Source organism: Onychostoma macrolepis, chromosome 04 (genome assembly GCF_012432095.1).
Source record: "Onychostoma macrolepis isolate SWU-2019 chromosome 04, ASM1243209v1, whole genome shotgun sequence".
Taxonomy (NCBI): domain Eukaryota; kingdom Metazoa; phylum Chordata; class Actinopteri; order Cypriniformes; family Cyprinidae; genus Onychostoma; species Onychostoma macrolepis.
In genome coordinates this window covers 34,159,765-34,187,722 of record NC_081158.1, presented here as the reverse complement: position 1 = coordinate 34,187,722, position 27,958 = coordinate 34,159,765, and the positions used below count along the sequence as shown (strand labels likewise).

The window sequence follows — 27,958 nt, the reverse complement described above, 5'->3', positions numbered from 1 at the left end:
GAATGATTAAAAGTTTGCATTATTTGTCTCATGATTCATCAGAAAATGCCATCATAATGCATCACAATTCACATTTCTTCCTTGTGATACAATCTTTATTGACAAATAAAAATATCCATTATGAACATCTGTACAGATTACAGTAAACATACAGAAACTGTGGACCCGTTGGCATCTCAGAACAGGTAAGGTAACAGTTAGTCTGACTCACAAACCTGTAAATCTACCAAAACACTCCTCAGGCCTAATGCAGTTTACAGTTCACGCCTCACAAAGTATCAGAATTCATTGCGAAAACCCAAAATATTAGACTGTACATCTCGTGTGGCGAATAACTTCACCATAACACTCCTGTTTGTTGTTTTACTGAAGGACAAAGTCCAAATGTTTTAGGAAACGTACATTTAGTTTTGCTGTTGACACATCTCAGTGTAATCTAAAGGAAAGTGTTATTTGTACATCCGCTCAATCCCAATGAACGACTGGCACCGACTTGTTTGTTTTCACATATCAAATCAAAACACATACGCAGCACACGCAGACCTAAACATGAGCTGGAGTGACGTGTTGGGGTTCAGTGTGATAACAGCAGATCTGAGATCAGCCCACGCACAGCCAGAGCAGCATCCATCAACAAATATTCAGTGTTTCAAACAAAAAAAACAATGACAGTACAATGTGTAGTTAAAAGTTTTAAAAGAGGAAAAAGGCACCCAATCCTCACATCTGACAGATATTCAAGGCTTTGCTGGTGCCAATAAATTCATTTGGGTTCATCTCACGAAACATTTACAGCTCATATTTCATTTGATATATATATATATATATATATATGTATATATATTTTTAAATGTAATTTTTTTTTTTTTACGTAGCCTATTTCAATGACCATCTCGATTTTTTTATATTGTGATCTATAAAAAAATTTTGCATAAAGAAAATGAAACCTATTTTAATGATTTTGTTTTTTATATATTTCATCTTATTTAAATATATACATACACACACACACATAATTTTTTAAAATTTATTTTGTGATCTTAGTTCGCATTTTTAATCGTTATACTTACTAGATTTTAATTACTGCAATAGTACAAAATATTTGTTAAATTAAATAAGCATGAATTAAGGGAAGTGAAACAAATAATACCACAATGTATAAATACAATATAATTTAAATAATACATCATTCTTTGTGCACTATAGTAATAACAATATAGGAAAATGTGTCATAAAAATTCTAACGGTCTTGAAAATAGGCTGCTTTATCTTTAATCATATATATATATATATATATATATATATATATATATATATATATATATTATTTTGTACTGAAATATGACCTGTGCATGTTCTTGACCAGTTCCATGAGATTTACCCGTTAGCATTTCTTTCTTTTCTCTGACAAAATTCACAGTTCTGTTCTTTTCAAAATCAAAAAAAGAGAAAAAGAAAAGAAAAACCTCATAGAAAGAGTTAAAAGCAGAAAAGATTAATACATTTGCATTATAGTTAAAAACCATCATACATCATTTGTCATTTAGTATATTTACAAACGTTTGTTTTTTAATCAAAGCATAAAATTAGATTACGACCCTCCTGCTCACCAACTAATTCCCAGAAATCTCATCGATCGGAATCTCTGATGCTGTCAGGAATCCAGTTATCCGTTCAGGAGCAGCAGTGAAGGAGGCTTTTAAAGGGCTCGTCTGAGTCTTAAAGGGAGGTCTGGGGTCACGACAGCGCTAAGGACTGAATTCAGAGAGGTCAAATGCTGAATAAGCCGCGTGGAATGAAACTGACATTCCCTACGTCACAATCCCAGAATGCCGAGCTCTGCGGGTGAGAGTGATGGAGGAATAATGGAAGTGCACTTCCATGTAACTGGTTGTAAAGCTGGTCAATAATTATTATTCCATTACAACTAAAACCGATCAGCCGACAGTAACCGACTTCAAAAATAAATGGTTAAGGCATTCTTCACCGGAAATCCCACACGACTTTGGTTTGTCCCTCTACAGAACGTCCCAAAGGTGCCTAAGAGGTGCTGTGAGGGTCATAAAGGCCCTGGAGATGTGTGTGGGTGGTTCATGTAGACAGAGGAGTGTTGATGTGTGTGTTGTACTGTGGGTGTGTGTGTGTCCTATCTGCGTGCGGCTGACGCCGGAGCGCTGAAGAGCGGTGTGAGGGTGCTGGGAGATGTCTGGGGCAGGAGCAGGTTGCCGTTGGTGGTGGTGGATGGGCGACTGATCCGCAGGCGTCTCAGGTACTCGGCGTGAACAGGCTTGTGGCTCTGCAGGACCTTGATGGCCTCGTCGATGGGAAACCACTCGCGCTTCCGGCCTACAGGACAAATACTGCAGCATGAGCAAGATACACTGCAAAGACTGCAAATATTAGAATATTATGAATAGACATATTGTGGGTTCTTGAATCATTCTTAAAACATGGATCATTATCATACAATGGTGTTTTATTATTAAATAGACAATTAATAAAATAGACAATTAATTATCATTGAATACAATTAAATAATAAAATGGATTAAAACGAAACAAATTAAATAAAAAATAATTCAAGTTAAGGGGGTATGGGGGTTAAATTTTGATTTTTGGGAGGGGGATTTTCAATATTTTTGCAATTTGAATTTTGAAATGAGTTTAAGGGGGAGGATGGGATAGCAGTTAAAATAATGTGTAATTTTTTTTAGATTTTATTGTTTTCATTCATATTTTTGAATTGAATTGAAGTGGGAGGATGGGAGGGCAGTTAAAAAAATGATTTAAATTAAATTAAATTACATTAATTTAATTTTAGGGAGCAGGAAAGGATGGGAAGGCAGTTAAAAATGGAAATGTTCTTATCTTTTACATTTTTGTAATAAAGATATGTTTCAAATTAAATTATTAGATAAAATTAAATTACATAAAATTATAAATTAAGGGAGCAGGGAAAGGACGGGAAGGCCATTAAATATGTATGTCTATTGTCTTGTTTTCTTTTATAGTTTTGCAATAAAGATATAGTTAAATTGAATGAAATTGAACTGAACTGAATTGAATTTTATTTATGGGGGATAACAAGGCAGTTTAAAAATATATTTAAATTGTGTGTTTTTTGGAGATCCTGTTATCATTTATATTTTTGTAATAAATATATGAATTATATTAAATTGAAAAAAAATAATTCAATTTAAAACCAAATGCAAATAGATGTATTTTCACTTGTGGTCTCACACTTATAGACTCAACAGCATGAAACCAGTGTGTGTGTGCATTATACACGCAGTCAAAAACAATCAGCCGAACAATCAGGAGACCCTGAGGGTTAAATACCTTCAGATCCATCACAAAAGAAGCAGCACACAAACACACACAAACTCACCAATATTGACCGAGTCCTCCCAGGCATCCAGCGTCTCTGTGACCGTCAGCACATACACGTACGTCCGGTGTTTCCGGTCCTGGTTCTGCTGTTGTTGAAAAATAAACTCTTTCAGTATGAGGGACTGTAATCTCCTCATCTCTTAATACATCCATTCAGGAGTCACAACCGTCCAATCAGGAGCGGGAGAAGAGCCTTACCTCAAACACGCCAAGCAAACGTCCTAATTTACCCTTCACTCCAGCCTGAGGGAGAGAGAGAGATAGAGATCAAATCCACAACATTCCTTCATTTAGCCATGAGACTCCCAAAGTCAGGTAAATAAGACCAGTAAAACCCTGACTGCTAGAAATGATGTTAAAAGACAATGCGGCACCTCCTCAAAGACCTCCCGTATGGCAGCTCCGCACGGCTCCTCCTCCGGCTCCATTCCTCCTCCAGGAACAATCCACTGATCCGGGTTTCGACTGCTGCTGACCAACAGGACCTGCAGAAACCAGCGGAGAACTGATTCAGTCTCAGAGAACTGTGGGATAAATGGCCAGGACATTTCTGCTGCTTTTAAAGCCTCTAGTCTGCTAAGTTTCCATCATAAGTGCTTTACTGTAAACATTTCCACTGCCATGCATCGGGCCTTTATCACACTTCTGCATCCGAAAAGCAGTTATAGCACAGGATTGTAGTGATTTATTGGTGGTTTGTCATAGATACTTCATCAAAACACACCAATCTCTGTTTGCAATCATTTATTGGGATTAAATGTCATGTTATTTTGACGCAAATTTCTTGATCTAGGGTTGCACACAAGCCTACTGTATTTGTATTTGTAATACTTTAGAGTCTGGCCCAGTGTTGTTTTATATATATATATATATATATATATATATATATAAAACTATAGTTTTAATTAATATATTTATAAAAATAAGAACTAATCCAAAATATTATCATTTTAATTTTTGTTTAAGTTTTAGTAATTTTGCTGTGTCATTTTTATTCTTTTTTCCACCAATGTCTATATAGTTTTTTTAAATCATTTTTTTTATTTAAATGTATTTATTTAGTTATTTTAATACATTAAGTTAAACTAAATGAAAATGTTTCCTTGGAATAAAGTGAGTTTAAGGTTTTATTTTATTTTATTTCAGTTAAGTTTATTTTATTTCAAATTAAACTTTTTTTATGGTTTTAGTTTCAGTTAATGATAATAACCCTGGTCTGACTATGTTTTCAGAAATGAGCAAGAATACAATACAAAATATCATGTTAAAGAGCATTAGAAGGTTTTACATCACATAAAACATTAATTACAAGTAAAGTCGGCATGAATTAAACAACAATGTTTGCATTGCTTTCCTGAGCTTAATAGTTTTAGTAGTTAAACGTGTTTAATAGTTTTAGTCAATAATAATAACCCTGGTGTGAGTGACTTCTGACAGATGGATGCTGCAGAAGTGCAATTGTGATGGTACATCTTGCTCTCTGATTGGCTAATCCTCCAGCCGCTGATCGGCCCTCAGGTGTGTCCTGTACTAAGAGGATTGTGGGATTGATGGTGGTGGCATTGTGACATCACGTGCCTCTGTCAAGTTCATGACACTTGCTGTCACCTGGCATATTCTGGGCCAGACTGAGGTTATTTTTATGACATGCCGCATAGCTGACCGCGAGGAACAGGTCACCTGCTTAAAGAGAGCCGGCTTGAGTTTATGTTACAGAAACCACAAAAGAAGGCTTTGTGTACACAGGGTTTGAATATATATGTGGCGTCTTAAAGCTGTGTGCTCAAAACACACTCACAGTTGTTTTCTTGAAACACGTTAGTCCAGTTCTGGTTTCCCACAGATAACCAGGGCTGGTCACACATGACCATCAGCTTAAGATACAAAAGAGCTTATTTTCAACCACTCAATCAACAAAACAACTATGACCTGTGTGTTCTTGTCACTCTGTGATGAAGCACAGTACCATACAGTTCAAGAAAAGTACATGACAATGAAACCTCTTATACAAACAGGTTTGAGAATCAGTCAAACACAACCAGTAATTTACAGTCCCATAATTCCACCCTGCTGAATCTCATGAAAACACATGCATATCATAATTGACCCCAAAACAACAAGTATAAAACAAAGATAATGCAGAGTCAACCAATCATTATTGCAAAATAAACTCTGAAATGGTGATCAGGACTCAAAATTGAGGGGTTTTGTATCTTATTGCATGACTTTAAAAATCAGTCTGGAATAACTTACCGAAAATAAATAAACAAGTAAATAATAATAAACAAAGTTATATACACATGCACACACACACATACCTAGCTGTCAGTGCATTATATATTTGCATTTTTAAATTATTCTCAATGGTGATTCTAATTTCTAACTTAATTCTAACTTTTTACATTAAGTCAGCAAAAGGCAATAAAACAGAAATTGTGCTGTACATATAATTCATTATTTAAATAATATATCGTTGATCGTTTTTAATATATCATTAATTTATTATATATATATATATATATATATATATATATATATATATCATACATAATATAAAATATACAATAGTTTTTCACATTTTCACTTCTTCATAGTCTTAAAGTCAGCTTGAAATCAAAATTTACTTTTTATGATCTATCGATTTGTAATGGACATAATTAAGTCATTTTTTTGTTCAGAAATTCCTCACATTGCTGTAGTCAAATGGATGGTGAATGTCATTTCATGTTGACATGAAGAGGTTCTCAGTGACGCATCAAGGATGTTTGTAATCAAAACAAAGTGGGTGCAAAACATGAATCATCAGGTGTTTCATTAATATGACGAAATCACAGCCACTTGAATCCAGTGGTCAGAACCGGAATTATTAAACACCAGAGCAAAGAAATGAAGTATCATATTGATTTAGAATTAAATGCACAAACATAACAGATCTGACGTGATTTTTTTCCATGTAAACTCACCACTGTCTTTCATATCAGGATGAATAGGATTATATTTTTTAAATCTCATTTTCTCACCACACGACCAGGGTTTTTCGGTTTCTGTGACTTTCACCCAATGTCACCGCTGCACAGCACCATGAACTTATTACAAGGACAAACCCCCTGGAGCAACCCTGAGGTTAAGCGTCCTGTTTAAGGACACACCAGTGCATTTCAGTTGAACTAACCAGCCTTAAACACCACACCACAAATAGACCCAGACAAGAAAAATCTATCATCACTTAATAAAAGATCAGGTGACTACAGTGAACTGCCTGGTTGAAATCATTCTTGAGTGCATATGCATGCGACTATTTTAGCAGTGGAATGTCACAGTTATTCTAAATCTGCTGTATGTACACAATAACTCAGATTCTAGGAAAACAAGCATGTATTTAACAATAAACATGATGCTAAATGGCGTAAGGTACTGATATTTGGCCTGATTTCCTAGAACTAGTCTCATGTTTAAAAAGATTTGCATCACTGATTTTTGTTTATTACACTGTATTTGCTCGTCTTGATTATTTAAGCTTCAATATTCGCAATATCCAAAAATTAATCTCAGCTATATTGAATAAATCCAGTTATGATACTTCTGTGCTACAACACACAGCTTTTTTGTTAATTATAGTAAAACACATTAACATTTGGAATTATTGCAATTAATATTACAATTAATCATCATTCACCCTCATGTTGTTCCAAACCTATGAGTTTATTTCTTCTGTTGAACACAAAGGAAGATATTTCGAAGAATGTTCTTAACCAAATAGTTGCTGGTAGCCATTGACTTAAACAGTATTTTTTAGTACTATGGAAGTCAATGGCTACCAGCAAAAGTTTGTTTACACACATCCTTCAAAATATCTTATTTGTGTTTCAAAGAGGAAAGAAATTCATACAGGTTTGAAACAATTTGTTATAAATAAATAATCACAGAATTATCGCTTTTGGGTGAACTATCCCTTTAAGAGTTTTTTGTGTATAATGTAGAAAGATAAGCTTGCACACAAGTTGATATTTTCTTAATTTATGCGTATATGAAAGTGCAATAATTTTTATGAAACGCAAAAAGAAATTTCTTAAATGAATACAATCATGATTATTAATTGAACCATTATTGTGCAACATTAATCTGTGCTGTATAAAGTGCTATTGACTCTTTAGACACCTGTAGCATTTTGTAGTCATGCATTTTTGAACAACTGTAAGCTTTTGTGTGAGATAAATCACTAGGATGATGTTTAAATTCTGCTAACACGCTCTGTGTCTCGCCGTCGCTGATCGCCGTTGTGGTGAGAGACCGAGTCTATGAAGTGCGCTGAATGGGAGGGATTTTGACTCATGCGATCGCTGATCCTCTGCCCCCTGCTCACCCTCTTTCACTCCGACACAAAGGGCAGCCATTTCAAATGAGTTCCCCCTCACTTACACAGACATGCACTGACTGTGGATCAGTCTGGAGTTGGAATGCAGTGCCAGGACTGTTTGTGGAGCTGCTCTGAGATCAGCAGGCATGAGCGAAGACTAAAGAGTGGATATGAAGCAACCCCAGATTTACACCAGCAATCCCACACGACAGCTCCAACAACTCAGATTCTTCTCTTTGGTTACTTGGATACAAGGAAGTGACAGAATGAAGGATTATCAGAAAAGCAGAAACCACTGAAAATGGCCACTTAAAGGAATAGTTCACCCAAAATGAAAATTTGCTGAAAATGTCCTCACCTTCAGGCCATCCAAGATGTAGTTGAGTTTGTTTCTTCAGCAGATTTAGAGAAATTCAGCATTCTATCACTCGCTCAGCAATGGATCCTCTGCAGTGAATGGGTGCCGTCAGAATGAGAGTCCAAACAGCTGATAAAAACATCACACACCACACCACTCCAGTCTATCAATTAATGTCTTTTAAAGTGAAAAGCAGCATGTTTGTAAGACACGAGTCCATCATTAAGGCGTTTTTGACTTCGAACCATCACTTCTGGCCAAAAATGTATAACTATACTTCCTCAAGTGAAAAAGTCCATCTCCTATTGTCTCTCACCTCAAAATCCACCCACATATTTGTTCAGAACTGTTTAGGGCTGTGAACGGTGCATGATCCATGCGCATTTCTCTCCTGATTCAGACCAGATGACTTTCACTAGAGGAAGCAACATTATGGACTCATAGTTTAGCCAGAAGCAACGGTTTGAAGTTAAATCGTCTTAATGATGGATTTGTTACAAACACACAGTTTTTGGCTTCACAAGATGTTGTTAACTGATGGACTGGAGATGTGTGTATTATTGTGATGTTTTTATCAGCTGTTTGAACTCTCATTGTGACGGCACCCATTCACTGCTGAGGATCCATTGGTGAGCAAGTGATGGAATGCTACGTTTCTCTAAATCTGTTACCTTGAAGAAACAAACTCATCTTTATCTCCAATAGTCAACAAATTTTCAGAAGTTTTCATTTTGGGATGAAATATTCCTTTAAGCACAAAATTCATATATGCATCAACGCTCATATATCTTCAAGTTTATGATGTGATTAATTATTTACAAGATGCACTCAAGGCTTTACCGGTCGCCAACAAGATGATTGTATTTTATCTTTTATTGTCTCCATTCATATCAATCACACATTAAACACAAAAACTCATAAAAAGCAGCTCTCTTCAGGGCTGATACGAGGAACTCAGCAACAAACCCAAAATGTTTTTTTTTTTTCAAAAGGTGTCACTGGGTATTACATGCCATTTAATCTTATGTCTTTTCATGACAGTCCTTTGTCAGAAGTGGATGAATCTGGTGCAGCTGTATACATGCATAAACAGGGGGAATTTCAGGGAGCTGCAGTCTGACGTGCTTTTATTGCATAACTGCACTACGGAGGCCCAGTGACCGACAGTCTAAAGTGCCTTTAAGTCATCATGGGTGACAGGGGACGGACATGTGTGCATTGACAAGATAGATAGATAGATAGGGCAAACGAAAGGTTTGATCCAGTTTTCTTATGGGTTACTATGCAGCTGAAACAGGTTTAGTTGACTAATGAGGATCAATGGGATTTTGGCCAGCGCAAATTTGTGTGACAGAGATTACAGCCCTGGATGAGAATTAAATGAACAGATGTGCTCTAGATTACACTGGGCAGTGATCTGAGCAGTGCATGCTGCAAAAACTTCACTTTCTAAGAACACTTAACAATGATAATCTGATCTCAGATTTCTTTCCAGCACTCCAGATGTAAACAATACTTTGGTGTGTCTGTGTAGTGCATTAATTGTTTTGTGTATGTATTGTATACTGATGCACTGCAAATTTCCAAGTCATATCATCAATCTATGTATCTACGTATCCATCCATGATGAAACACAGCACTGATGTACTAGATGACACTACATGACAGCATACTAGAACCTGATTGATAACAATTAAATATATACATGCAATATATTCATATTTACTCTCCGAATATCTGTATGCTCTCGTATATTCTTGCTAGGCCACAGGTGAACGTGTGTGCGTGCTGATGCACTGATTTATCATCCGAGCATCATGTCTGGTTTAGATAACGACGTACTATCTCCGTACCTCATCCTCCCGTTCGTTCTTGAAACACAGACACGCCGCCCGCCGCTTGAATCCTTCCCGGTCGTACGTTCGCGTCTGGTTCGGTTTGAACTTCATGCTGAAATCCTGTCGGTCCTTCCGTAGATTTATCCGACCGGTCAGCAATGCTCCGTCAACGGCCCGAGCTCCGTGAGTCACCACCGACGGCGAGAGGCAGACCAGTACCGAGCTGGACCGAACCTACGGGTTTGCGTTGGTTTTAAATCCAATTTAAATCATTCCTCCGCGTTTAGTCCAGCAAATTCGATTCTCTAACGACAACTCTGCATTCCGCGGTCCATTCCCAGGTCAAAATATCTCGTTTTCCCCCGGTATATATATACGTGTGTGGTGGGCCGGCTGCGAAACATACGCTAGTATGTTGACGGCTTGGTACTTAATATTCATGAGATAAACCGTCAGCATTGGAAGGTTACCAGGCAACGTCAGCATATATTAATCAACAGCGTTGACCATTGGAAGGCAACTCCTCGACGTCATCACAAACTAATTAATATGCATAAGCGACCCCTTGGCCGTAGTAGGACTTGAGAGACCTCCGTTGATCTGCGGATCCGTGAACTGCGCTCACACTCGTCCGTTACCGCATTACCGCGTCGCCTCCAGTCACATCATATACTGCAGGTAGAATGACATAATTTGTCTTATCTTTTACTTTCACACATATTTATGTATTAACATTAATATTAATATAAAAATAGTTGTTTAGACAAGACACAACACGTACTTTGAGCATCAGATAATTCATATCCATAGACACAAATCTGTTGATCAGACATAAATCAGAACGTTTGTTCAATGTTATCTGGATTTGAACAACGTTCTCAAAACGTTTGAACAAAAACATTGATACATTGTTGATGGGCTATAACGTTTTACCTGAAACGTTTAGTTGGATGTTTATCTATAAGGTTTTTTCCATTTTTGTTTCAGAACGTTCCGTGAAAGTTCAAAAGTAACGTTTCTGAAATGTTTGCATAATGAAAAAAAAAAAAAACAACAACATTTCCTTAAGGTTTTCTCAACCGAATAAATGTTTTTACAACCGTAATATATATATATATATATTGTTTTGTGAACGTTAAGAGAACATTCAGAAAAACATTTTGGGAAACGTTAACAAAATGTTCTTAGAGCATATTTTAGTTAGCTGATTATTTACGTGTGTTAATTATGTAGATGTTATGCATGAAAACTACATGAATGCAGAAAATAATGCATACTAAATAAATGCTGTACACCATTCCCATCCATACAGCATCAATGCATTTAATGTAAATTAAATAAAATGAAGTAGCTAATAATACCATTTGTACATTTTTCATTAATGTAGTGTTGTTAATGACAACCTGGAAGCTGGAGGTTGGACTTTGGCATAGATACTGATCTGATTGAATTACGGTGATGACATTGTTTAACTTTGACAAGAAAAGAATCTGACAACATTTTTTTCTGTTATCACTGTGCAAACATGATGAAGAAACAGTTTGGGAAAGAACTGTCATTAGCAGATTTGAGTGAAACTAGAGGCACTTTTAATGATAAACACTCAAAGACTATTTTCAAGGTAGGTTTACTTGTAATATCATTAGTGTAATTGGACATTTGACTCAAAACCAAATAGTTACTGGGATATAGACCTGTAACAACTTGCACTATAATATTACCGCCATTAAAATTATAGAGATTAATTTTTCTTGGGCGGATTTCGTAACCTAAGACAGGGATCACCACACATGCCTGCAGTCGTCATGTCTTTAATGAGTGAATTACAGACATCTGGTTAGTGAAGAATGCTCTGAAATCTGTTGCATTAGCTTAGTGCTAACATGTGTCATGCTGACGTAGAATACAACCTCAACTCAACATGGGCCAAACTCGTTAAGCACATTAATCAGACAACAGCACAATGGAAATAAATACTGGCCATCGGCTCAACAGATTTTGAGACAGAACAGAGAAGTGTGAATCTGTTCACGGCCTTAATGAGATTACATGGATCTGGTCGAGCAACAGCTGCCAAACACTCACTGAACGTGACTTTTAATTCACATTTATTGAGCTGCACAAGAGTTACCATCTTGTTTTTGTAGAATCAGAAACTTCATAATGAATATGAACGTTTACTGGTCATAAATACTCATCTGTCAGTGCTAAATAGTAAATAGTAATCAGTTCTATTCATAACCATATACAAACACTCTGACATTATTACAAGCTATGCTCCCAAGGTTTTTAGAAATGCCGTAATGGTAGCCATTCAGACACTGCAGACATAACAAACGGCTCATTAGATATGAGAAAACAGAAACAAGAGACTGTTTTGATTGCTCTCGATGTCCCAATCCTATAAACGGCCTGCAGACACACACAAACATACAGGACGGAGAAATGTGGAAGTCAGAAATAACTTGCAGCTCTGCAGCACTGCTACTCAGACAGTTATGTAATATGTGTTTGGTAGAAGAACCGAGTCATGTGGAACAGAAGAGAGATAAGAGGCACGACAGAGCCACCGTCCTGCAGTTCTCAGACAGCTCGATTCATAAATCCAGCAATGAAGCTCTGTCAGAGGTCTCTGCGGCTCAAATCCAGCCAAAATCTGAGACAACACTGGAAATCTGGGATTAAAAGTCCCATTTAAGAGAGACACAACTCCCTTTATATACTGTACTGAAGAACTGACTTTTAATTTAAAGTCTAAAATTATTCATTTAAAATGAAGGAATGTAATTTGAATTAAACAAAATATATGAAGCCTGTATTTTTATACACTTGAGCAGCTGAGTGGATGCACCTTACGTTCATTTTTCATTATATACCAATTTTGCTCTAAATTGTCAAAAAAAAGAAAAAAAAAGAAATGCAATTGTCCATGTGTTAGACCATCTAAATATATTGTAATTATTTTTCAGATGCTTCTGCCACCTCATCTTTGACAAAGTAATACTGTAACAAGTGTAATTTAATCAACAAATTCTCTTTTGTACAGAAAAATATTAATCGGAAACATGTTTAAAGGGACTTCTCTCAAAACCAGATCAATTATTTTCTATTTCATTTGCAGAAGCAAATAAACAAACTAGCAGGGCAGTACAGCCATGTTTAAGCATAATTCATAGTCGTTGAGATTAAACACCTGCAGTGTTTGTATTCATGCCATTCAAACTGTGAATTATATTTTACATGAACTGTATTTTTTATCTGCTGAGAGGTTTCAAGCTACAATCGGTAGATGCCTGTTTTCACCACAGGATAAAAAAAAGGGTAATTGTGACTTTGTAATATCAATTCTGACTTTTTCTTGCAATTCTGAGAAGTCAGAATTATGAGACATGAACTTGCAATGCTAAGAAAAAAGTCAGTATTGTGAGAGATAAAAATTGTAATCACTTTATGCAAGATGCAAACTCAGAATTCCAGGAAAAATGTCAAAATTTGGAGATGTAAACTTAGAATTCCATGAAAAAAGCTAAAACTGTGAAATATAAACTAAATGAAAAATTCCAAGGTTTAAACTCAAAAAAGCCAAAATTGACCATTCGCAGAGTTCATTCACGTTCATTTCGTGCTTTAAGTACATATGAAAGACGATTGGTTCACGTGGCGCTTTAACTGAGGCAATACAGTGATCTGTAATTAAAGAGCCACAAAACGTTATTTATTGTTTGATTATCTTTTTAAAAATGACAAACTTTGAAAGTTGAGAGTTCATACCAGAATTAACCTGCTCTGTCTCTATTTTTTACTGCGTGAGAACATGCGTAGTGTGAGAGCGGCATTGTTTGTCGGAGATAGCAACAGTAACTAAGGAGGGCGGGTCTTTGCGAACAGTCAATTGCAAGATATAAACTCAGAATTCCAAAAAAAGTGTCAAAATTGCGAGATGCAAACTCAGAATTCGAGAAAAAGCCAATATTGTGAGATGTGGAATTTTGAGAAAAGTCTGAATTCAGAATTGCGAGATAAAATAGCTTTTTTTAATTCCGTGGCAGTCACAAGCTACCATAACAATCAGATTGGAAACTGTAAAAAACCCTCAGAAATAAAGAGAACAAACCAAATAACATAACAAAAAATATTTTTACTAAAACTGAACATTTACAGATTTAATTTTCCCAGACAAGTCATACAGATTCCATTCCAGCCGAAACACAAACCTTTACACGGACACTCACACACGTTTCGTTTGGAATACAACAACGTCAGAGCGGGTTCTGTCAGATAGGCAATGATATAGACGGGTTCACCACATGCGTTTAATGAACTGAAGAGTTTCACAGGAAGGAAAAGGTAAAAAAAAAAAAAAAGAAATTCACATCATTTTGTCCCTGACCGAGAAGCAGCATATATGCATCCCACGTTTAACAGGCCCTCCCTCTACACCCCATAACACAAAAATGAAATTAACAAAAATGAACCATCCACCTGGATGCAGGGCCTGGAGCCTACAATCAGTTTCCAGTGAAATCCACTGCGCTAATGACTGTAATAGAGACTGTACTACACATTCTGACAGGGTCCAGTGTAGTGACCACGCAAGGGACGCTGGGAAACCCCAGGCCATCACCACACGTCATTTCCTGGCCGAACCCAGAAGCAGAGAGATCATATAGTGGAGCGAACATTAGCTCTGACCAGGAACACACCAACACTCACCCAAAGGGCTGCAGTAGTTGCTTTTGAATCGTATTTTTTTTTTTTTCGCTTGCTGTTTTAATTTGTCTGAGAAAGTGTCCTTTAAATGCAAAAGAAGACTGGAGGAGATTGTTCCACTTCTCTCACGTGATGCCACCGGTTCCTTCTTCTAAACTTCAATGTTGTTGCCGGCATAGAGCCTGGTCCATGTTCGGGCTGTGAGAGAGAGAGAAACACCCTCCAGGACGTTAATTAAGATCATACTGATTTGATTTGGATGAATCTCATAAAACTTGTCATAATACAGTAATGAGAATCACAAAATTACAAAGAAAAACAAAACAAAAAATCGAAATGGGTTTCATTATTTTTTCCTTTTGATTACTGAGTGAATTGAGCTGAACCCGTTTTTTTTTTTGTGTTTTTTTCAGATTCATCCATTTTTCTTTTATTGCAATATGGAAGCCAATTTCCACAAAAAATTTAAATGTAATTGCAACTTTTTCTCTTGCAATTCTGGCATTGTTTTTACAATTTTGAGAGAGATAAACTGGAAAAAAAAAAAAGATTGTATTGTGAGAAAATATTGCAATTACCTTTTAAATTTTTTTTTATAAATAAATATAATATGGTGGAAATAAGTCAGAGATGCAAGTTTTAAAATAAATAAATAAATACAAATAAAAAAAGTCTATTGTAAGGTGGAATGTTCTTAAAGTATTTTTATTGGAGATTTTAAGTGATGATAAATGTGAATGTAAATCTGAAGCAAATACATGTATCTTGTTTTGTGACTATGGTATTAACCCATCATATAAATGAAGTTTAAGACATCACAATGAAAAAGATCTTAATTACAGAAATACTACTAACTAAAAACTAGTGCTGGGGAACGATTAATCACATCCAAAATAAAAGTTTGTGTGTACATAATGTGTGTGTGTGTACTATGTATATATAAATGCACACAAATGCATGTATATATTTAAGAAAAATGTTGTTTATATATTAAATATATTTATATATAATATACATTATATGAATATAAACATATGCATGTAAATATATGTTTTCTACATATATACTGTATGTGTGTGTCTTTATATATACATAATTAATATACACAGTACACACACACATATTATGTACACAAAAACTTGTATTTTGCAAGCACTACTAAAAACACATAAGGATGCTGAAATATGAAGCTAGAAATGTTTGGAATAGGAACAGAAATAAAATAAGTGAGAGATATTCTTCCCCGTCTTGGCAAAAGGAGCACAGAGGTGAAACATCTCAGTTAAATATTTATTATATGGGCAATAACAATAAATAATAATTTCTTCCAAACAAGTACAAGTAATTACACAACATAAGTCTAGCTAGTGCTGATGAGAAGGTCTCACCTGTTTCAATGGCTTGAGCCTCGTTGCTCTTCCACTGTTCAGCGACATCATTAGCCAGTGGGTCATCAGGGTTCGGAGCGCTTAGTAGAGCCTGGATAGAGAGCAGCACTGTACGGATCTGAAGAGCTGGAGACCATTTATCTACAAGAGAGAAGAGACGGACATGTGACCATGAGCTCTATATAAAGCCTACAGCATTGTATCTGATACATGAAGGGCTCTAAATGATCAACATGATCAAAACGTTGCTGTTAAACCTGTCGCACACAATATACTACATGCCTTCTGTCGTCTGATTGGTAGTTTTTAGTAAAAGCTCTTTTAGTATAATTGTGCAAACGTCTACCTTCAGCTCGAGCGTCATGTGTTTTTTACTGTCAAATCTCGACTGATATTTATCATCTTGAGTAATATTTCAGATGAACACTTACTGGACTGAAGCAGCTCAGCTTTACTTGATTCTCCATCAATAATTTAAAAAAAAAAAAAGATCATCAGGATCTTTTGAGGAACGTAAGCTTTACTTTCACTGTTCCTCAGCGAAGGAATGATCTTCACAAGCATCCAAAACACCTCACATCTTCTGAGGAGCGCTTATTTCTTCAATCTCTCAATCATCATTGGATTGCGTTGTATTATATGTTTTAATCATGTAAATATCATCTTGCTAAGACATATTATTGGAGATACAGAGTGCTGACTGATCATTTTATGCAAGTATCTGCTATACTGTTATAAGAGATGTCGGTTATTTACATTACAAAATTGCATACTTTTTGTCCATATAAATATCAGCATCTCATTCTCATTGTATCATATGCACCATAAAATCCTAATATATCAAATATGATACAAAACATGAAACACATATGCAAATTTAAGTAAACTGCTCTATTTAAAAAAAATAAATAAATATATATATATATATATCAGGCTATTTTTCATATGTCAGGCTTTACAAACACTATAATAACCTTTCAGGATGTCCAGACAGATCCTGCCCAGTTTGTCCACATTAGGATGGTAGATTTTGGTCATGAATCGGACCTTGGGAGCAGCCATGGGATACTCCTCTGGGAGGAACAGCTCCAGTTTGAATGTCCCGCCCTCAAAGGGCGAATCCTGCGGCCCAGCGATCACCACATGGAAATACCGAGCGTTTCCCTCATCAGGCTCCGCTTTGATTCCAGGCACAGGCTCAGCCAATAAGCGCTGCGTCTCCTGTCGAAACACACACATGTGAAACAATGCCAAAATCATGGGTTAGAATGCATGAACTGATCATATGTAAACCTTGAATGCAATGCAAGTAGCTTCACATCTGCCAAATGCATGAATATAAATGTAATGATACTGATTAACTTTATTTGGTTTCCGTTGCATGAAAGCAAAACACATTTAGAAAGTACCTGCAGCTACATTGAATACTTTTTGTCCATAAAATGCTTTAAAAAAAAATGTACAGAGGCACTTAGTAGCAAGCAAACTAATATCCACAAGCAGAATGATGTCTAAGAAATTATCAGTACTTTCTGTAAAGATATTACGTATACTTTTTATGCTCACTTTTCACAATTCATGAAGACTCCTGTCATGCTATCTGACACCAATTATTTGATTTACTGTGTTATAATCCATTAAAGATAAACCAACGCCAAAATGGCACGTGACTGCGTAAGTGAACTGTGATTGGTCTGTTTAACTGTCAATCAGACGGTCTCCTCCTGTCTAAGTGGGCGGTTCTTGGCCAGAATAAACTGCAGTGTGGATCAGACATGCTGACAATTAAAATTCTGCAATGCAAGATTAGAATCGTGTAGACAAAACGCAAACAGTGGTGAAATTCTGTGTACTTAAAAATCACTAACCACATATTTACGACATACACTCTTTGTAAACAGTTCGATTCATTTCCTGTTTGTCATTACACGGAATATTCTGCTAACACATGCACACATTTCCAGAGTGTTTCCCAGCGCAGCGCGTGAGATCCGCATCTGTAAACACACCTAGAGTCTCTCAGCGGACAAACGCGCTTCGCAGCTCGCTTACAAACCAGAAAGCTCTGATGCCACTCTTTCTAAGAAGGCTATTCCCATGTATTTTATGCAGTGTGCATGTTTGAAACAGTGAGCGCGAGGGAGCCTCCCTGCTGCACCGCGAGCTCGGGCCAGCAGCAGCACGTGCCGTTTTCTTTCATTTTTAACGCATTGCTTTCGCTGCGCGCACAAATACCGCAACGGAACGCACAAGACAAACATTATGGGAATCATACCTTAATAATCCTGCGGGGCAATCCAGCCATCTCGTTTTATTAATGCGGTTTGCGCCGTGGCCCGGTCCCTGCTCCTTGCGTTGAGGTTGACAGCGCATGCGCGCAAGTCTTCCGGTAAAAATCGTCATCGTCTGTTCCGAATAGGTTTTCTGGGAAATGTAGTTTTTCCTCTGAGTGCCTACAATTTTGCGTGTGCGTGTCTAATTGTTTAAATGTTTTTCCACCTTAAAACACTGTATAGTCTTATACATGTATTCTTCTATTCCTTTATTATTTGTTTTAATTATTTTATTAATACTTTTTCTTTACTTTTTATTGTTCATGATTTGTTATGGTTATTTTTACATCTTTTTCCTTGTTGTTTAATGCATTTTAAATTAATTACGTTTTTTTTTTACTTTTATATTGTTCATTTTAGTTGTTATGCATCTGTTGATTATTTTAAACCCCTCTTTATGTCTAGCACTTTTAATTGTGTATGTAATGTGCTATTTAAACTTGCTTTACCCAAGTAAATTATCTATTAAATACAAGTTTTAACCAAATTAATGACATCACAAAAATAAGAAAATAAAAAGATAAATAAAACATGTACATGACTTGTGAGACAATTTTGATCAATATTTGAATAAACAACAAATTGCCAGTATTTAATTCTGAGCTTCAGTGCTTAATTTTTAAAAAATTAATAAGTCAGTCACTCAATTGATATGGTTAACATTAACTATTTTGATTTTTAGATTTTCTGTTTTTATTTGAATTCTGTTCTATTTTGTCATTCGTTATGTTTTTTTAAATATCTCTTTATAGCTTTAATCCAATTTTTCCTCAATTTTAGTTTTCATTAATTTAAAACTTCTTTATTTCTAATTTTAAACTAAATGAAAATGATAAATGTTGCTTTGACAACTCCTTTTTTAACTTTATTTTTTATTTCAATTAAAGTAAAATTTTTATTTCAAATATAGATTTTTTTCAAGGTTTAAGTTAATTATAATATGATTGATAACAAATAAATTATAATACACAATACATTAAACCAATAGGTGAAGGAAGGGTTTATTTAATGTGAAGCAGTACATGTACAAAGAACATTAGAGAAGACAGAAGAACCATCCAGGACTATCGGTCTTTGGGTGGATTTGGGTTTCTGCGTCTGTTGTGATACCTGTAGTGAAAACAGAAACACAAACCAGTTCATTCAACTGAACCGAGGCAGAATATGTCGTTTTTGTCCAGTAGAGAATGCAAACTCACTGTCCGACGGGGTACCAGCGGTGTTTGGTGGTGTAAAACATCTTACTGAGCTCCTCTATGGTCGGGGCCTGTTTGTTATTTAAAACCTCTTTACCGAGTCTGGATTTGAGCACCAACTCGTGGGTTTCTGCATGATCTCTGATAGCGTCTGGCCTGACGATCGGCTACAAGAGACAAACAAAACACACACACTTATGCACAACATCTCCACAAACCTGTCTCCTGCACCTTCACAAACCATCATACGCACCTGTGTGAGTTCATAGGGCACGTCTTCTGTCGGATGATAACACACTATTGTGTTTCCATCAGATGTCACTGCGATTTCCACATTACTGAAACAGAAACGATGCATTTTAGAGAAATGAAGCAACACAATGACACTTTATCTGATATGGGTGAAGTCTGACATACAATAACTCCAGATACATCATAGTAACTGAACAATTAAGTGTGCATTGATGAAGACATTATGCATGCACTGGAAACACTGACCTGTTGTCGTTTACGGGTGAACCTCTGACAGTAGATTTGTTGTGAGATGACAGAAAAGTTCCTGCTGAAATCGAGAAACAGCACATTTTTGTCGTTTTGTTATAATCTCTGAGTTGAAAGTAAAAACATACAAGCCAAAACAGCACAAAATCACTCATTCATAAGGTCAGAAATGTTGTAGGTTATACAGTACAGCACAGTCCTACACTCTGGCTGTGTTTGCAACACATTTACAGTAGTTACGCGTACAAATTCATATTATTTATAACCAAAATGTGACTGTTTTTCATTATGAGAGCCCACCTCTGAATTGTCTAATATTTCTGCTGGTGTTAACGCGATTAAACAGGTTAGCCAGTCTGCTGATGTGACCCGACGCCATGCTTTCCGCTAATAGAACCGAATCAGTGGAAGGGAAACGGAAGTTAGAGGAACAAAGACACGTTTTGCAACGTTTTCGGACTATATTATTAGATGAATTCATAATTTTTAATCTTTCTTGTGTGTTTTGTTTATTTCTGTTGTTATAACCCGAACTGTCAAGAAATTCGATTCAAAATACGCCCTGATTTTTTAATGAAGTTCAACGAGGAACTGGGTTTTTGAACTTTAGAGCGCCCTCTAGCGGAACTATTACAGACAGTGCGCTACACAAATATTCCTCCGGGTAGGAAACAATCCTCCGTTCAGGTCCCATTGCTTTATTTAATCGATAAGACCGGAAAAATAAATAAACTAATAAAATAAATAATATTAACAATTATTTACAGATAAAATAAATTGGTGTCTTGCAGCACCTCGCAGCCCACTAGGAAGAAGCGTAACACGCGTTACAAACCACCTTTAGAAAAATAAAAATAATATATATATATATATATTTTTTAAACAAAATTAAACTCCACTGTGACTCAATGAAATTTAATATTTTTATTTCGTTAAGATACGTGGTATTCATTGTTATTATTAATTATTTATTATAATGTATTAACTTTGTAATGCATGGCGTGCCATCTGGCGGCCAAAATATCCAGTTGCGGTTCCAGTTTCCCAACGTAACTATATTAAACGGATTATCACAGAGTATTAGGATAAAATAAATCACAAAACCAATTAGTTTTCACTAATATTTATGAAAGATAGTATTTTAAAGGAGTAAAAAATAAACTTATCAACACTAGCAGTACCGCCGTACGCCACTGGAGGGCAGCGAGATACCGCCACAGAGATCGTTTTATTCAAAAGGATCAAATAAAATCATGGATGAAATAAAATTGAATCATTAGGAAAAAACTAAATCATGAAGCCAATTAGTTTTCACAAACATTTGTGAAAGATTGTATTTTAAAGGGGGAAAAAAAAAACAACTTATCAACACCAGCAGTACCGCATTGGTCCACTGGAGGGCAGCGAAACACCACAATAGAGATCGTTTTATTCAATAATCATTTATGAAAACATTTGTTTTTCAGAACTGATCAGTTCGGAATAGTTAAATGGTGACAGAAATAATTTTGAAATACAGAGTAAGACAAATGCCTTGGATTCCATAGTTTTACATTGGAAATTATGTATCATAATTATTTATACTCTTCTTTAAAAGAAGAAATATGGAGAGAAATTTCAATCATCATTGAGATTCCCTCAAAGGAAAGCGGCTTCAAACATTTGTCAAAGACAGCAAAGTTCTGATATCAGCACATATACATCAGAAGATATCTTTTCAGAAGATAAATCTGTTCTGTATATTGACAGATGCTGTTCATATTCATTATGAAGCACTGATCCATGATTCTGTGTCGTCTGTGCGTCGATGATTCAGTCTTGTGTTATGCAGGTGGTTATGAGACGTCCATGTGACTGCCGGACGCTCCAGATACTGTATTCGCCACCAAACGTTCCCGGCTGCCAAAAGCCTCCGCAACTGGAGATACAACAGATTACAGTTAACAACACACACACACACACACACACACACAGATCCTCACGAGACACTTGAGATTGACACCTGCAGCAACATCGCTGATGTCCCAGACGCGCAGCCCATCCTTCTGTCCTCCAAACGCATAGATGAACGGCAGATCCGGACAACAGGAGCCGCAGAACAAAACGCCCTGACGGAGAGACAGAGCCGTGTTACAAAGCCGCTTTCACGCGGTGAGATGCTCGTGTGTCAGATACGCACCATCTTCATGTCTCTGGAGTGGATCAGGGTGGGTTTGTCTCCCATGATGTCCCAGATCTTCACGTGTTTGTCCGCTGAAGACGTGACCAGACAGCCGCGGATCTGACTGCTCAGATCCATCCCTGAGAAAACATCACGACGCTATTATCATCAGAGACAGCGTTATTGACAGTTTTTATTAATATTTAAGATTAATATTATTACAGAATAATTAATAGGTTGTTTTCATTTTAATTTCAGTTTACGTTTTGTTCATTTTTTGTGTTTTTGTCTTTTAAAGAATATTAAAAATAATATCCGTTATTAATTTTTATTTGAGTTATTTTAGTATATCAACTAAAATCTTTTTCCTTCAAAAAAGTTTTGTTATTTTACTATCAGATATATTATTATATATTTTTTATAATTGACGCATTTTGTTTTGTTGATGTAGTTTTATTAACTATATTTCCTGTTTTAATTTCAATTTTAACGTTTTATTAAACGTTTTTCCCCATTTGTTTTATTATTTTATACACACACACACATATACATATATATATATATATATATATATATATATATATACACACACACACACGTTTTTTTATTTTTTTTATTTCAGTTTTAGTTATTTTATTTCAAGTTTAACTAAACAAAAATGAGAAATGTTGCGTGTAGCTGAATTAAAAGTTTTTTTAATGTTTTCTTTTATTTAAAATGTATTTTATGGTATTAGTTTTAGTAAACAAAGATGGCATTATTTTAGTATCACTGATATACTAATATAGTTTTAATAATATATATATATATTTTTAAATTTTATTATGAATTGTTTTATTACAGTTTTTAAGAAGTTTCTATTTAGTTTAGCATTTTTTGTTATTTTTATATTCATTTATTTATTTTTGAAATTTGTCTACATGGTTTTTAATTTTAATTTTATTTTATATAGTTTTGAGATATTTTAGTACTTCAGGTGAAATACTTCAACTAAATAAAAATGAGAAATGTTGCCTTGGCAACTAATTGAAATAAAATAAGCTTAATTTTTTTTTCAGTTTTATTTTATTGCAAAGCAATGAATATATTAATGTGAGTGCGACTGACCTGAAACTTCTCCATCGTGAGCTCGGAGCGTGAACACAGGTTTATCCGAACGAGCGTCCAGACAATAAACAAAGCCGTCCTCTGTACTCGCCTGCAACACACACACTAATTATTCACATCACAGGTCAGAGTTCAGAGTAAATCCACCAAAGGGCTCGGCCGCTCACCAGGAAGTGACACGGAGAGAAATGATCCCAAACGACGCGCTCCACCTGCCCACTGAAGCGCCAGATCCGATGGCTGTCGTCTGGACTGCGGCAGTCGTACAGGATCACAGACCTGCGACACACACAATGCTCTGATTGGTCAGGCTCAGTCGTGCTGCGCTCTGATTGGTCAAGTCATATTCTACATCATGACCTACTTGTCATATGATCCGCTGATGAGAGTTTGAGCCTCAAACGGGTGGAAATTCAGCGTCTGAACCTGTGATAGTAAATCAGATCAAAATTTATTAAGCAACTGTTTCAAAAAATCTTTAATAGATTTATCAAGGTTTCCAAAAATACATTAAGTGTTTTCAACATTGATAATAATGAGAAATGTTTCTTGAGCAGCAAATCAGCATATTAGCATGATTTCTGAAGGATCACTGAAGACTGGAGAAATTATGCTGAAAATTCAGCTTTGATCACAGAAATAAATTTCACTTTACTATATATTCACAAAGAAAACAGTTATTTGAAATTGTAAAAATATTTCACAATTTTTCTGTATTTGAGCAGAAGAGCCTTCTTTCAATCAGTACCTTATCTGTGTGTTTGGCGAGGGTCGCCGCTGGTTTTCCCTTCTCTATATCCCACAGGATCACCGACTCATCCGCAGACGCGCTCGCTAGAACATTCCTGCACCAGAAACACTCATCAGACTCCGACGACGACATGAAGAAAAACATCTGCTCTTCAGAAACACTCAGCGGTCTCACCTGACCAGTCTGTTCCAGGACAGATCCAGCACAGCGTCCGTGTGTCCTTCGACAGGTTCAGCCGCCTTCAAAACACAAACACGGTACACTTCTGAACCAAGAAATTAAAACATCTAACATCATGACCCTTACAAAGCGCAGCATTCAGAATGCTAAATTCAACATTAACGACAGGACAAAATACCACAATTTAGGTTCTGAACCATTTAAGCGACTTGAGTACAAACAAGCACCTTCTTTGCCTTCTTTTTCTTCTTCTTCTTCTTGCTGCCGAGTGAGAAGGCCGGCTCCAAACAGTCCACAACATCCAGATCCCAGACGTCAATCACAGGCGTCATGTTCCCTACGGCCGCGTAATTCCCTGCAGCACAACACACGCGTGAAAGTGAGAAATGCTGGCTTTGCTGCTCAATGAAATCAAATAAGATTGTTTTTCAGTCTTTTATTTTAGTGTTTATTTTATTTAAAACAACAGTGGTTTTTTTTTTTGTGGTTTTAGTTTTAATTAATTAATATTATTAATAATAATAATAATATGAAATCACAAGAACAAATGGAAAAAGAAAAAAAAAAGGAAAAATTTAGATTAAAAAAAAAAAAAAAAAAATTTCCGGCATTGGCCGATAAGTCAGAAGCAGGACTTTTATTTTGACAGTGCTATCAGCACATGAGTGCACAGAGCTCCCATTCTCTGTCTTCATTAATTTACCTTCTCTGTTGAACAGTTCTGACTAATAAATTATTACACAGAACTTTAAAAAAAATAAATAAATAGTACACAAAAAAGCATTATAGCACTTGCTTTTCTATTATTAGTAACAGATTGGTAAATGCTATAAAACTTTCTCATTTACCGTTAACATTTGGCAAACATGTAGTCATAGCAGATATAAATATCAGATATAAGGTGAATATCTGAAAGATTTAATTTCACAAATCTTCCCACGGCACACAAACTTAGCAGACTACTGAGTGCACAGGCATTTAATTCCTTTTTATTTGTTTTTAATTATTTCTTTATTTGTGAAAAATACTATAATAGGATTACAGAATCAAAAAGTTACCATCTGAAGTATAAATCTTCCTATTTTACAGATTTTTTTTATCAAGTCCTAATTATATGTTATAATTAATTTTCAACTTATTTCTAATTTAGTAAATATTATTTAAAATAAATATAAATTTCAGCAATTATGCATGTGTTTTCTGTACTGTCTTTAAAGTACTGTGATTTCATATATCTTCCCTAATATCACCCTGCTATCCAAGATATTGACTATCACAGAAATCAATATGGGTTGATTAAGATTATTGATTATGATATAGTAGCTTCTTTGCTTTGCTTTCATTTTGAAAATCGTCTAATCCCCTTTCTTTTTGCATCCTTTAAACGCTTCAGCAAATTTTCCTACTACACAAAATATTTACATAAATATCTGATGATTCAAAAATTCAAATGTTCACCTTGTCCTTCCTCTGGACTGGGGTCAAAGTTCAGCCACTCCACACAGAGCGGATACGCAGGCAGCAGGATGTCATGATGCACATACAGAGAGTCTTCCTGGGAGTTAAACACTGACAAAACACAATCAATCAATCAACATCAGACGAGCTCTTCAGTCCAGAGCAGGGTTATACAGTATCTCAATAACACTGCTTACCGTAAACCTCCAGGTTACAGCAGTCTTTCTCGGCCCGTCCTGCTAGAATCAGGTTATCTGTGGATTTAATCTGAAAATCCTCCCGCTCGTACTGATCCTGCAAAACACACCGCGGGTCAGACAGACACAGATACATCAGATAAACTATAAAACGTTCGATTTTTCAAGTTGAGCGTGTTTAGTGTGTCTCACTGTGTCTTTGATGGTGATGTACGGATCCTCTTCATTAGTGCCAAACACTGTCAGTCCTGCCAGACTGTCTCCAAGATTTGACGTAACTACATAAAAGAAGAAAAAGCAAAAAGTGAGTATATGCACCATCTTTATCATCATCAAATATCAAACAGGTTTCTTACATTCCCTCTGTCTGCTACAGATAGCAATAACCAGGTTCTGGAAGTAAAAATGCCATTTATTTTCTCCCTTGATTTTTAACAGTAACTTGAAAACTGTTAAACAAAGATCTACTGTGAGCTCAGAGGCTGTTAATGCTTTTGTTAAAGCCATCAGCCCACATTATTTCTACTTATTTTTTAAATAACCATGCTTAACAGTGGAATCCCTGGTGGAAAACTACATTACCCATAATGCTGTAAAGAACATTCCACCAATCAGAGAGTCTCAGCAAGCCAAAGAAGTGTTGAGCTCCGCCCACTCACATGAAGCACCACAATAAACGTTTCTATATATACACAATTAACCTTACATGTATAATTTTAGCTTTCGCCATCCTTTTTAATTCACTGTCATTAGAACCGTTTAATGTGATTGTAGTTCTTTCCCTCAATAAGGACAATAAAAACGTTTTTGCTTCAAATCCAACTTTGTATTATTGTGATTCACCTGCAGCTGGTTGTTTTGACTTGTTAAATTCAAACGAATGAAAAAATGTGTACAGAACCAGCGACGCTAAAAAAAGTGGGCGGACACTGCTGCATTCTATTGGTCAGGCGAACAGATAGCCCCGCCCTAATCTCACCCCATTGGTTGAGAGATCAATGAGTGACTGTTTTAGTATTTTAACGTTCAAAAATGTAAACACGTCACGAGTTGAAGCCAGATCAATCAATTAGGGATGACATACCGACATCTTCTTCATCATCATATTTCTCCAGTCCGTACTCTGCAAGCTCATCATCCTCTTCCTCCTCTTTTATTTCTTCACTAGCAGACGGAACAGCTGATGCCTCTTCACTGACATCTAGACCACTGACCACACCTTCATCAACCTCCTCCTCCTCCTCCTCACCACCGGGATCCCTGGAGAAATCAGTCAGAAGTTTCATAAAATTAACCTACAGGCATTATCACACTAGATGGGCTGGTCTCAACTGATTTAAGACTGGCGATATTATTGTTTTTACTCGAGTCTGCTATAAAACAGTAGTAAGCGATTCAAACTTCAAATCTCACCCTAACTCCTCTTTAGCCTCCGATATGATGCGTTGTAGCTCTTCTTTGCTCAGCTCAACCTGTAACGATGATTTCGAGTAACGAGTTAAAACCCAAACACGTGTGCGACTCCACAGAAACATGCGCTATAAACACAATCACGTGACAGACTCACTTTATCCGGCGTTTCTTTAGCGACTCCGCGCTTCACCCATCCGACACACGTTATTTGAGAGCTCATGGTTTATTCGTACAGATTTAGGACGATAAAACATCACACGAGGATTCCCCGAGCTGCAGTCGTCACTGCGACGCGCCCTGATGACGTCACACCGGCGCCGAGCCACAGAAATAAATCGTGCTAGAGCGGAACGTTATAGTTCTACTAAACAAAACTAATAATTAGATTAGATTAGATTAGATTCAACTTTATTGTCATTACACAAGTACAGGTACAGGGCAACGAAATGCAGTTTAGGTCTAACCAGAAGTGCAATAGCAGCAAGTGCAGGATATACAATGGTTGAATAAGTGCAGGACAAGGATATGTACTGAATATATGTATAAATATATATAGAAAGATGGTTATTAATATAAACAGAATTTACAGGTGAATATGTATAGTGAATAAATATACAGATG

General features: G+C 36.0%; 4 protein-coding genes across 5 annotated transcripts; all 4 read right to left on the bottom strand.

Annotated features, from left to right (window-relative positions):
• Positions 1–73: 73 nt before the first annotated feature.
• Positions 74–10,374, bottom strand: nudt4b (nudix (nucleoside diphosphate linked moiety X)-type motif 4b). Its single transcript, XM_058774271.1, has 5 exons — positions 9,958–10,374; positions 3,764–3,874; positions 3,588–3,632; positions 3,388–3,475; positions 74–2,346 (listed from the first exon to the last, which is right to left on the bottom strand). The coding sequence occupies exons 1-5, from the start codon at positions 10,051–10,053 to the stop codon at positions 2,147–2,149; spliced, it is 540 nt and encodes a 179-aa protein (XP_058630254.1). The 5' UTR covers positions 10,054–10,374; the 3' UTR covers positions 74–2,146.
• Positions 10,375–14,060: 3,686 nt separating this feature from the next.
• Positions 14,061–18,438, bottom strand: ube2nb (ubiquitin-conjugating enzyme E2Nb). Its single transcript, XM_058774255.1, has 4 exons — positions 18,316–18,438; positions 17,015–17,261; positions 16,041–16,181; positions 14,061–14,850 (listed from the first exon to the last, which is right to left on the bottom strand). The coding sequence occupies exons 1-4, from the start codon at positions 18,343–18,345 to the stop codon at positions 14,804–14,806; spliced, it is 465 nt and encodes a 154-aa protein (XP_058630238.1). The 5' UTR covers positions 18,346–18,438; the 3' UTR covers positions 14,061–14,803.
• Positions 18,439–19,362: 924 nt separating this feature from the next.
• On the bottom strand, positions 19,363–20,677 carry mrpl42 (mitochondrial ribosomal protein L42). 2 transcript variants are annotated; one of them, XM_058773704.1, is made up of 5 exons: positions 20,371–20,677; positions 20,068–20,128; positions 19,823–19,907; positions 19,573–19,736; positions 19,363–19,483 (listed from the first exon to the last, which is right to left on the bottom strand). In XM_058773704.1, the coding sequence occupies exons 1-5, from the start codon at positions 20,549–20,551 to the stop codon at positions 19,438–19,440; spliced, it is 537 nt and encodes a 178-aa protein (XP_058629687.1). In that variant the 5' UTR covers positions 20,552–20,677; the 3' UTR covers positions 19,363–19,437. The 2 variants fall into 2 exon arrangements, with proteins under 2 accessions (XP_058629687.1, XP_058629686.1); XM_058773703.1 differs by having other exon boundaries at positions 20,068–20,131; positions 20,371–20,674.
• Positions 20,678–21,374: 697 nt separating this feature from the next.
• pwp1 (PWP1 homolog, endonuclein) lies at positions 21,375–27,650 on the bottom strand. The gene is made up of 15 exons (XM_058773341.1): positions 27,492–27,650; positions 27,338–27,396; positions 27,009–27,184; positions 26,117–26,202; positions 25,925–26,021; positions 25,728–25,838; positions 24,497–24,624; positions 24,264–24,328; positions 24,087–24,183; positions 23,703–23,764; positions 23,506–23,617; positions 23,339–23,429; positions 22,250–22,371; positions 22,073–22,178; positions 21,375–21,988 (listed from the first exon to the last, which is right to left on the bottom strand). The coding sequence occupies exons 1-15, from the start codon at positions 27,555–27,557 to the stop codon at positions 21,906–21,908; spliced, it is 1,461 nt and encodes a 486-aa protein (XP_058629324.1). The 5' UTR covers positions 27,558–27,650; the 3' UTR covers positions 21,375–21,905.
• Positions 27,651–27,958: the final 308 nt, after the last annotated feature.

Coding starts and splice junctions, on each gene's coding strand:
- nudt4b (XM_058774271.1), bottom strand. CDS start 10,053: ATGAAGTTCAAACCGAACCAGACGCGAACGTACGACCGGGAAGGATTC. Junction 3,875..9,957: donor AGAACGAACGGGAGGATGAG/GTACGGAGATAG, acceptor TGGTTTCTGCAG/GTCCTGTTGGTCAGCAGCAG. Junction 3,476..3,587: donor GTTTGCTTGGCGTGTTTGAG/GTAAGGCTCTTC, acceptor TTTCAACAACAG/CAGAACCAGGACCGGAAACA.
- ube2nb (XM_058774255.1), bottom strand. CDS start 18,345: ATGGCTGGATTGCCCCGCAGGATTATTAAG. Junction 17,262..18,315: donor TGCCCCGCAGGATTATTAAG/GTATGATTCCCA, acceptor GTGTTTCGACAG/GAGACGCAGCGCTTATTGGC. Junction 16,182..17,014: donor CTGTCTGGACATCCTGAAAG/GTTATTATAGTG, acceptor TCTCTCTTGTAG/ATAAATGGTCTCCAGCTCTT.
- mrpl42 (XM_058773703.1), bottom strand. CDS start 20,551: ATGAATTCATCTAATAATATAGTCCGAAAACGTTGCAAAACGTGTCTT. Junction 19,737..19,822: donor TGCCCTATGAACTCACACAG/GTGCGTATGATG, acceptor TGTCTCTTGTAG/CCGATCGTCAGGCCAGACGC. Junction 19,484..19,572: donor CGCTGGTACCCCGTCGGACA/GTGAGTTTGCAT, acceptor TTTTCACTACAG/GTATCACAACAGACGCAGAA.
- pwp1 (XM_058773341.1), bottom strand. CDS start 27,557: ATGAGCTCTCAAATAACGTGTGTCGGATGGGTGAAGCGCGGAGTCGCT. Junction 26,022..26,116: donor ACATCACCATCAAAGACACA/GTGAGACACACT, acceptor TGTGTTTTGCAG/GATCAGTACGAGCGGGAGGA. Junction 23,618..23,702: donor ATCAGCGGATCATATGACAA/GTAGGTCATGAT, acceptor TGTGTGTCGCAG/GTCTGTGATCCTGTACGACT.